This window comes from Octodon degus, unplaced genomic scaffold, assembly GCF_000260255.1.
Source record: "Octodon degus isolate 3935 unplaced genomic scaffold, OctDeg1.0 scaffold00037, whole genome shotgun sequence".
Lineage (NCBI taxonomy): Eukaryota > Metazoa > Chordata > Mammalia > Rodentia > Octodontidae > Octodon > Octodon degus.
The window spans coordinates 5,574,862-5,585,744 of record NW_004524613.1 but is presented as its reverse complement, the minus strand read 5'-3'; the positions used below and the strand labels follow the sequence as shown (position 1 = coordinate 5,585,744).

The 10,883-nt window shown below is 44.3% G+C and overlaps 1 protein-coding gene across 2 annotated transcripts in view; it reads left to right on the top strand.

The window, feature by feature from the left end:
• The first annotated feature begins 540 nt into the window (after positions 1-540).
• Gss (glutathione synthetase) overlaps positions 541-10,883 on the top strand; it is a 24,984-nt gene continuing 14,641 nt past the window's right edge. Inside the window, exons 1-5 of one of the 2 annotated variants that reach the window (XM_004630839.2) lie at positions 541-611; positions 4,644-4,778; positions 7,761-7,906; positions 9,748-9,823; positions 10,127-10,266. In XM_004630839.2, the coding sequence (XP_004630896.1) occupies positions 4,650-4,778; positions 7,761-7,906; positions 9,748-9,823; positions 10,127-10,266 (491 nt within the window). In that variant the 5' untranslated portion in view covers positions 541-611; positions 4,644-4,649. Of the gene's footprint in view, positions 612-3,224; positions 3,245-4,643; positions 4,779-7,760; positions 7,907-9,747; positions 9,824-10,126; positions 10,267-10,883 lie in introns of those variants that run through there. The other variant, XM_023714782.1, reaches the window with a different exon arrangement.

Sequence of the window (10,883 nt, the reverse complement as noted above, 5' to 3'; positions counted from 1 at the left end):
ACTATTAAACAGTCCTGGCTTCCAAATTTCTAGAAAAATGAAAATGCTTACATTTTCGCCTGAAAGGCTTTCTCCGTGAGAAAAACCAGGTAGGTTTTTCTGGGACTTGACAGTGCTGCGAAAGAGTCTGCGTTCCAATACTGTCTGCGCAGCACCTAACGTGCTATGCAACCTCGTGCCAGCCTCTGACCATCTCTGGACCTATTACTACCCTTGTCAACTGCGTCCCTAAAGTGACTGTCCCAATCGGAGCATCAAGTTTCCTTATCTTACACCAGACGTCGCCAGCTATCACGCTGTACGAACTAAGCACACCCGTGGCACCCTACTGACCCAGCCTGGTCCCTCCCGTGTTTCCAAAGGTCGGATACGCCTAAGTGCAGCTGACGCACTCCTAAAGCCAAGGTGGCTCTCTCACGGACTGCCCCTTCCCGGCCGCCGTCCAGCTCCACAGGCCGCTGTCTCTCCCTCCCTGCCCCCGCCCTACTCCTCAAACCCACTGAGGGCGGTCTACGCAAGCGCACTGGAGTGTCTCGATGCCCCGCCCCCTGAGCCTGGGTAACGGCGCAAGGGCGTTGAGTGCGGTGAGCGACCGGACGGCGAACCAGTAGGTTGGTGCTCAGCAACGGCGGCTGGCAAGGGTCACGTTTCCTCGGGAGGAAAGACGTGAGGGAGGGGTCTGGCGAGGAATTGGAACGCTGGAAACGGAGAGATCTCGTAGCTGAAACAGATCGCTGGCATAGGGAAACAAACTTGTGTCCAGTGAGGGGGTTGGGCTGGCGCGTGCTGATTCTAGATTTTCCAGATCTCGCGCCTTCAGATCGGGCTAGTGTAGGGGACACCGTACCGGTGAGACTACAGTCAGAGTTATACGAAACGAAGGAAAGAAGGAAAAAACAAACAGACAAAAAAAATAGTGGGATAGATTAGGACCAAACTTTTAAGATGAGTGATCGGGCAGCCAAGTGGGCAAGTCTAGGCATTTGCTCCGCACTCTGGGCAGGCACTGGCCTCGCCCTAAGGCTAAAGTCCAACAGGATTTCTTTGTGAGCGTTTTAAGCTTTTGGTGATTCATGTATTTAACTTTCACTGAATATACCACTTGGCGCTGATAGGTAGAGAAGTGAGCAAGGCAAATGCTGTCCCAGTGATATTGGGAAATGTAATGGAGTTGTAGAAGCTCTGGATGGAGAAGAACAGGACAACTTCCAAAATCCAATCAGGAGTGGCCAGGAGTGTCCCACGGGGAAAACAGCCCCTGCAGAGACCCAAAAGGGGGAGAAAGGCTGGCATATATAGGTCACTGAAGATGCTTTATTCAATCTGCTTATTGCCTAGGCAAGAAATGAGCATGGGGAAGACTTGACTGCTAACTGGAGACAGACAAAAGAGTTCAGAGCTATGTAGTTCTTCTGGGCAGCTGAATCTACAGGATTGGAGAATTGAGTGTAGGACAGAAGTACCCAGGAGGCCAGAGTGAGGCTCATCCAAGGAGAAGTATATTTCGGGGGAGACAACAAATTCTTTGTGCGGAGATTCCCAGGAAGCAGTTGGATATTCTAGTTTGGGATCATGAAAATACCAATGTGAAATTATAGATTTGAGTGTCGTCAGCAAAAGAGAAAACCGTAAGAAAGGCTGAGTCTATGGAATGAGAAAAGTCAAGGGCCCAGTTAGCCTTTACTTAGTGATTAGTTTTAGGTCTTGTTTCTGTGTTCCCACTACCTAGTCAGGGTTCTGGTATTAAATGCAAATCAGTCTTTGCCCACCAAAGGCCCAACAGCATATAGATATTGGAAACAGTTTGCGAAAAGATGAGGACTAATACAGGGTCCCATTAGTCTAATGTTAGTGTTATGGTTTAGTTGTGGCTCTATCTCCAGGATGCTGAGTGACCCCTGACAAGTTTCATTCCACTTGTGAAGGGTGTATAGCCCCCTGCCCCAAGCTTCCATGTATAGTTTGGTTGTTTGGATATGGGGTGAGTATGCCCTCAAGGGTTTATGTGTTTGGGGCTTGGTCTCCAGTGTATTAGTGTTGGGAGGTAGTGCAGTTTTTAAGAGGTAGGACCTAGTGGGAGATCCTTTGGTTGTTGAGAGAGCTAAAGGTTGGAATGATTAAGACAGGGCTTGTGGGACCCGTAGTTATAAGAATGAGCCTGACACCTCTGGCTCCCTCTCACTCACGTTCCCACCACTATATGCCATCTGACCATAAAGTCCTCACAGTGTCTTGTCCTTACCTCCAAAGCAGAGCTAAACAAAGCTCTTCTTTAGGAAGTTATCCATCAGATATTACATTATAGTAAAAGAAAATGGACTAATACAAGCTCCAGACGTGCTGAGACACTTGTCACAGGTTTTTCTCATTTAATCCACATTTTGACCTTATAAAAGAAGTAATAATATGGGCTCTAGCCAGGATCTGTCTGATGCCAGAGCCTTGTTCTTTACCATTATGATCTGCCTCTAATCCAGTAAGTTTGTTGTCAGGATCCTTTTGAGATCACATGCTCATTCATTTAAAACATTGTGCTGAGATGGGCAGACTCATAGAACTGGTCTAAATCCAGCTCTGTTAGGAGGAGAGGGAGACAAAGCTGATTGTGATGGAGGCTTCTCGCTCACTTAACTCTTCCTGCAGACCACTGATTTGGATAGCCATGTTCTGTCCTTAAAATTAAATGACCAAAGGCAGAACAAAATTAGTGACTGGTATTTCCAGATTTTCATCCAGGTCTTCCTAAAACTGCAGCGTGCTGTAAAGTAAGTGAGCATCAAGGTGTGAGTTGATGCATCTCTGTGTGTCTGGGAAAACAGTCAGACTCATCCTTCTACATTGAGTATTTGGCTTTTGTTATTTCTATCCTATTAATGTGATTTCTCAAAGGTATTTGCTGTCTTTTGCTGCCTTCCTGATAGATGTCCATATATGTAGAATATAATCACATCCTGCTTCTCAGTTTGCTTCTGACTAGCAAGAGGGGAGTGTTCCCCTTGTTTGTAGAGCTCCTTCTCTGTCTACTATGTGGTTTGGTTGAAATCTTGTTGTCATGAGTTGCTGGAGTGAGAAGTTAATAATCTATTCAACTTGTTCCTAGCCTGTAAAAAAATTACTTAAAATACAGATTTTAGGCTGGGAATGTTGGAACTCAAAAATCCAAAAACTGGACTCAACTTGAAAGTACTTTATTTAGCTGAGCTCGGCGGCAGCACTTCTCCAAGTAGGTGTGCGCTTAGTCTAGGTGAGGCAGTTTTTAAAGAGAAAAACCACAAGAGTAGGGGGAGGGAGGATTTTATGAAGCTTATTTTGAGTTAGTCATGACTGAGGGTTAACTCTTTGTTTCTATAGACAAGGTCACATTTTGCAAACCCTACAGGAATATGTTTTATTTGACTTAGGCATTGTTTTTGTCTTGGTAGTCAGAAGGACATCTGATGACAGTTTTACCCATTTTCAGGCATTCTGTTTGTTCCCGCAGGAAGGACAGTTTAACTTATTTTGCAGAATGTTGAGGAACGTTTTTTATCTTCTCTTGGAATGCTGAGGAACACTTTCTTATTTGCACAAACAGCCACATTCTTCAGGGAAGGCGTGGGTGGGAGGGTTTACAAAACAAATTAAGGTTTTACAAAATGGAAGTTACAAAGCTTGTTAGAAGATGGAGTTTAAGTTGTTAGCTTATACCAAATAGTCCTTGTTAATAAAGTTACAGTGGTGGAAACATACAGAGTTCCAAAATTGGAATCAGTTGCATGGGTTATAACAGGGAGATAGCTCGGTGGTCTAAGCTCCTGGCTGGCAGACTCAAGAGTTCAGTTGCCAGTACTACGTGCTACACCTGCCTTGAAACCAAGCTTGGTTGTGCATGCCTGTAATCTCAGCGGTGAGGAGGCTGACATAGGAGGATTAATACAAGTCCGAACCGCGTAGTGAGACTGTGTATCAAAAGAATAAAATAAAAATCAGATTCTCAGACTCTTCAAATGTAAGACCTCTTTAGTCAGAATTACTGAGGCAGGGCCCAGGAATCTGTATTTCTCCCCAGGCAACTCAGAATGTTCAGCCATGATAGGAAATCAACAGTCTACTCCATCTCCCTTGTTTCACATTGTTTCTTTTTTTTTTTTTTTTTTTAAATTTTTATTTTATTTATGTGTGTGTGTGTGTGTGTGTGTGTGTGTGTGTGGCCAGCTCAGCCCACCAGGGGGCGGGGCTGGCTGGCATGTGGTGCTGGGGGATTGAACCGCGGTCCCTGTGCTTTGCCAAGCTTGTTCTAAGTAGGTGCTTTAGACCACTGAGCCATCTCACCAGCCCCCTCACATTGTTTCTGAGCCTCTTTCTTAATGAAAAGTACTGGGTTAGGACTTGAGTTGAAGTCCAGGCTTTTCCAGTCATACTTAGGGTGAGTCATTGTCACCTCTGTGAACCTCTTCTTCCTTAAAATGTTACACCTTGGGAAAGCTCTGTCAGGCTGTTGGTTTACATGGAAGTTAAGAACTGAAACTAGCCAGTGTCCACTCTCCTGTACCACACTGTCTTTTCATGGGACCAAGCCAGAGTCCCAGAGTACTAGGGTGGCCACCAACCGGCTTCATGGTTGCTGGGCCCTAGGCCATCTGTCACCAAGCTCTCTGTCACAGGTTGACATGGACACCAGCTGGGACAGCCTCTTGCAGGATGAGCATCAGCTGGAGGAGCTGGCTCGGCAGGCCGTGGACCGGGCCCTGGCTGAGGGAGTGTTGCTAAGGACCGCACAGGAACCCAGCTCCTCCAATGTAAGTCCTGCCCCCGATGGCACTGCCCACACTGCTCAGATCCCCCTGTCCACTGAGTGGTCCCTGCCTGGCTGGGGGCAGCCCTGTTGGTTTTGGGCATGATTCTTTCACTTTATTTTATTTTATTCTATGGGCTAAACTAGATCTCTAAAAGTGTGTGAAGAGCAGCATGTTGGAGTGATCAGATTTAAATCTGGGATTCAAAGTGTGATTTTGGCAAGTCACCTAACTAACCTCTCACTGCACTTTCTTCAGATCTGTGAAAAGTTAATAATAGGTACTTAACTAACTGGGTACATAAGAAAATTAGAAAATAATTTACTTAAAGTACTATGTCCAGGGAACTATTATTCATTAATCCCCCAGTTGTACTGTTCTCTTCTGTTACTGGTTTGTGATATATCCCTTCAGGTGTTTACATGGATATGTGTATGTAGATAAATGTAGTTTAAACAATTTTTTTTTGTATTTTTTTAGGGAAGAGTCTACAAGGTGTTCAGAATCTCACTACTAGATTGGATTCATAGTGATCTGAGTCTCCCATGAGCTGGGATTACAGGCGTGTACCACCATGCCGTCTCAATCACCCTCTGCCCCAGGGGTGGAGCCTGCACGGCAGGCCCTGGGATTGAACCTGGCCCCTGCACCTGCTTGCAGGCACTTTAATCAGCTGAGCTATTTGGCCAGCTCTTAGTTTAAACAAATTGTATCATACATACTATTCGTGATGTATTTTTGTTTTCTACTTACCAGTCTTTCTTTGAACTCTTCTGCCTTCTGTTAAGAGTCAGCTTCATTCTGACACATAATAGTCCACATTTGGATGGGTCATGGTTTAACTTTCCTCTACTGATAACTATGGAGGTGACTTCTAGTGTGTTTATGACTACAAATAGCACAACAGGCAACATCCACGTGCCTGCCTGTTTGAGCACAGGTGTATGTTGTTTTTCTAGGGTAGATATGTAAAAGTAGAACTGCTAAGTCCAAGCCATATCTTTACAAAAAAGGAAAAAGTTCCATCCATTAGCCAACTGCAGTGGTTTGTATCTGAAGTCCCCATACTCAGGAGGCTGAGGCAGAAGGATCACTTGAGCCCACAAGTCAGGATCAACCTGGCCAACACAGTAAGACTTCATCTCAAAAACTAAAAAAAAAAAAAAAAAAAAAAAAAGAAGAGGAGGAGGAGGAAAAACCCTCATCATTTAAAAGAAAACAAAAACTTTAAATTTTTTGACTAGGTTAAACAATAATTCATGGTTCAAAATTACAAAGTTATAAGAGTTTACATTTTAACCCTCCTTTCCACATTTCCTTGGTACCAAATTCTCCCGTCCTGGAGACAGCTTGTATTTTAGCATTCTTAATTCTTTCAGGCAAGATTCTGTTTGTAAGTAAATAGCTGTTTCCTTTTCCACTTTGTACACAAAGAAACATACTAGACAAGTTCTTCTGCAATTGCTTTAAAAAAAAATACCATGTACCTTAAGAGCGTTCGTATTATTGGTTCCCACAGAGCCAGGCTGTGGGGAGTCCGCACAACGAATATTTGCTGAAGTCCATGAACCTGAAGCCAGCTGATTCTGTGGAAAGTCTGCCTCTAGCTTTGGGAATAGAATTCCTGGGTTGTGAACTTAGATCTTGCAAATTGTTTTTCTGAATCCAAGATGAATTATTTTCTCTTTCAAGCTTTTGTTTCTCCTGTTAATAAATAGGTAGATATTATATAAAGCTCCAACATTTGGTCTTTCTGGGAATTTATAGACCCTAGAAAAAGCACAATCCTTAGAGATTTCTAATGCAGGGAAAGATAGGAAGCATGATTTCATTTTAAATCTTTCTGTGGTCCCCCTCTATGCACTGAGTACAGAGGTGGATCAGCCTACAGTGCTGCATGATTTTAGCTGCAGTTATTATTTACTGTGTGTCAGAGACTCTTCCAAGCACTCTGCTGTTTTTGTTTATTTGTTTGTGTTTTGAGACATGGTCCCACTATGTAGTTCAGGCTGGCCTTGAATTCACTATGTAACCCAGGCTGGCCTTGAACTGACAGTGATCCTCTTGCCTCAGTTTCCTAGTCTGGGATTACAGACATGTGCCACCATATTTGGTTTATAAATGACAAATTTTAACACCATAAACATGTACCACTATAAGGGCACACTGATTTTCACACAAAGATTAAACTCAGGAATTCTTTGTAAGTCAGTCACAGCACTTCTTATCATCTCTGCCCAAGTTCTAATTCATTTGTTGTTGGGAATCTCAGAATATATTTTTTCCTTCTAGAAACAGTGCCCTACCTAGATGGTACTTGAGTCAGAGTCCAAAGACCAAAATCCAAAGAATGATGTAGTGGTGCATGCCTGTAATCCCAGCACTCTGGTAGACTGCTGATGCAGGGGGATCACAGGTTCAAGCCCAAGTTCAAGCCCTGCTTGGGCAACTTACTGACTTAGCAAGACCCTGTCTCAAAAAAAAAAAAAAAAAAAAAGTGGGATGGGGGGGCTGGAATATAGCTCAATGTGAAGGCCTGGACTCAATCCCCAATACTAAAAGAAAAAAAAAAGTTCAAGGAATCCAGTTAATGAACTCCGGGTCCATTAACTAGTCCTGGCTTCTGTTCAGGGAGTCAGAGTTCACCTCTGCTGCAGCCCTACCAGCAGGGCTATCCCTCTGTCCTATCTAAAAGACTCAGGTTAAGGTGTGTGAGCTCCTAGGAGGAACCCTGCTTCAAATACCAACCAGCTGGAGCTTTTGTGTGCGAAGTAACCATCCTGCCCCAAATCCTAGCACCACTTACCATGTGACTATATTGGACCTATTCCTTAACCTCCTGCCTCAGGTCCTTTTATTTTGAAGTGAATAATAAAGTTACCTTCAGCATAAGATTATATGTTGCATCTATGTACATTTTTGTTGTTGTTGATAGATGCACCATTCACAGATGCTCTGCCCTTGCCCCGCTCTCTCATTGACCAGGTGGTGAGCTATGCCCCTTTCACGCTCCTCCCCTCAAGGGTCCCCCAGGCCCTGCTGGAGCAAGCCTATGCTGTGCAGATGGACTTCAATGTGCTAGTGGATGCTGTCAGCCAGAATGCTGCCTTCCTGGAGCAAACTCTGTCCAGGTACCAGGTGGGGAGGCCTAGGGGGTCAGGAGCTGCCAGAAGCAAGGGGCTGGAAGACTGGGGAGACATGAGGTGTTTCTGTGTCTGCTGACTCGGTAGGGTGCAGTTCAGCTACCCCACAGGAGAAACAAGAAGCAGTAAAATATGAGTCAGGAAAGCGAAATCCTGATTCTGGATCGGCTATCTGTTTATATGGAAAATAATGGGAGGGTGGCTCAAGTGTAAGGTTCCTCCCAACATTGACATTCTGTGATTCTGTGAACTGTGACACTCCCCCACCCTCCTCACCTCACAGCCCTGCTTTGAGGACTGAAATTTCCATTTGAAATTAGGGAAGGTAAAGCCTAGTTTTAGAGGAAAGCAGAGGGAAGGAAGGATTAGGTTTCTAGTCAGATTACCTATATCTTCCCCTACATGCATATTCTCATTCATTCTCTCTCTCTCTCTCTCTCTCTCTCTCTCTTTCATTCTGTTTCAAGACAGGGTCTTATTGTATAATTTATGCTGGCCTTGAACTCACTAGGTCCTCACCTAGGACTGGGAAATAGGCTCCACTGCAGGATCCCTGTAACAGTGAGACCACAAACCAGGCTTGGGCAGGGTGCAGAGTCCACCCAGAATCTTTCGAAACAAAAACTATGGTGTTAAGGACTCATGGATTCCTCCTCACTGTGTCTTTCCTGATGCTCCAGGAAACCATACTGGATGGACCCCAGCTCCATGTCACATGTCACAGCAGCACATGGGGCTGTGATCATGAGCCCCCCCAGACCCACATTCCATGCAGTTTATGGACAAACATTAGAAATGACACTAACAGTGTACAAATAAAAAGAGAAGTTGCAACTGTAATTAGTGCTATAAAAGAGAGGTCCTCAATATAAGCATGATGCATGTGTATAATCTCAGAACTCTGTAGTATTGAAAAGTTATATCATGTGGCATTCTGGGGTTCTTCATGGGACCAGAGGAACATATTCAATTCTTCACCTGGAATGTCTCATTTACTCTTTACCACAAATCTGTGATATAATTATTTTTCCCTTCATTCACAGTTGAACAAACTAATATAAGAGAGAGCTGAAATGATTTTTTTGAGGTTGCCTAAAAGTGGGTAATAGAGCTGGGATTGGAATCCAGGTCACCGGGCTCTAAATCTGGATTATTTTTTTTTTCAAAGTTTTATTGATAAACAGCAATGAGACAGTTTCAAATCAAATCAGAAGTACAGTTTCAACAAATAATACACTGCATATATTCTTCTTAGTGGTTAATTGCTGTACAAGATGCGGACTTGTGATCCTATTTACAAACACCATTAGAACAAATCATTCTATTCATTAAGAGAATGCAACTATATATCTATCCCAACCTCTTTGAATACACAGATGCAAAATGGACATTCATCTGTACACCCTTTTTTTGTTAAGTTCCATTATTTGAATATTATAGGTGTGTAAACTCAGCACAATATTCTAAAAGAGTCCAGTAGCCCATAATAGCATTGGGTCTTCTGTTTACCTGGCAATGTCAGAAATTATTGGCCTGAGTCCCCCACAGCTCAACTTAACAGCATGGCTTTATTTCTTACATTTCGACTTCATACTTTTCTGCTGGATGGTTAAGACCAAGGTAAAGCAGGACCTGTGCAACAAGAGTTGTAGCTTTTTGGTCTGAGAAGGTCATAAATCTGGATTCTTAACCATTCTTAACCATTAGATTGGAATGAATATTTAACCACTAGACCTAGAGAGGATTTAGAAGTCAGCTGATAAGGTGGGACTCCTTGACCTTTAAGGTCCCATTGTAGCCTGGAAAATGTTCTGTGTTTCCCCCTCCAGCACTATCAAAAGGGATGACTTTACTGCCCGTCTCTTTGACATCTACAAGCAAGTCCTAAAAGAGGGCATTGCTCAGGTAACTGTTCTTGACCCCTCCCCAGCCTGACACCTGCCTGTTTCATATCTGGTGTTTTGTTTTGTTTTTATCAGAAGTATATGGCTCAGGCTTTGGTCTCATGGAAATGTACCTCTCCGTGGTCTCTCCCGTTCCACACATCTCAATAACCAATCCTGGGATGATTGGAATGAGCCTACTGGGATTGGGAACATTAGCTAGTGTCGCTTATTTCTACATCGTGTTCATATTACCTGCCTACTCTGTGGCTAGACTTAGAGTCAGCCTCAGGGCAGATGTCCTCATCCTTCATTCTTCCCACAGACTGTGTTCCTGGGTCTGAACCGATCAGACTACATGTTCCAGCGAAGTTCTGATGGCTCCCCAGCCCTGAAACAGATTGAAATCAATACTATCTCTGCCAGTTTTGGGGGCCTGGCCTCCCGGACTCCGGCTGTGCATCGGTGGGCTCCTTGGGTAACTGTGGGCTCAGCCTGTAGATCAACAGGGCTCTGCAGCTCTGACTGCTGTCCTGGGCCCTGGGTCATGTGCTTGCCTTACTCCCCAACCCCCAGCATAGTTTCCACTTGCAACCAGATCTTTTGTCAGGGAGAGAAGGGACCTAGTGGCTTATCTAATCTTGCCCTTTTATTATACAAGTTTGTGTTGGTGCAGTATCTTCAAGAGGACTGTAGGGAGAAAGGGCTTGACAGATCTAAGGGCCTGAAGGGAATTCTGAAATCAAAGATGTAGAAGAATGAAGGGCCTTCCATATGAGGGTTGGCTAATTATTTTCAGCCTGCAGGGATGCTCCAACTTGCTGTTATTACTGATGGCCTGTAGCAGGATTCCAGTGGGTACCTGGGAGTCCAGAGTAAAGGGCTACAGCTCAAGTGGAGGCTGGCATAGGGTAGAGGGAGGCATAGGGTAGAGGGGGGCACAGGGTCTCAGCGCTCCTCTGGGCATACATGCATGAGGGGTCAAGGTGAGGGGAGCCTAGCATGTTCCAGCTAAAGTAGCTCCTCCCAGAGCATGATGGTAGGGTGCTCAGCTGATTCTCAGTACTGTTCCTATATATATA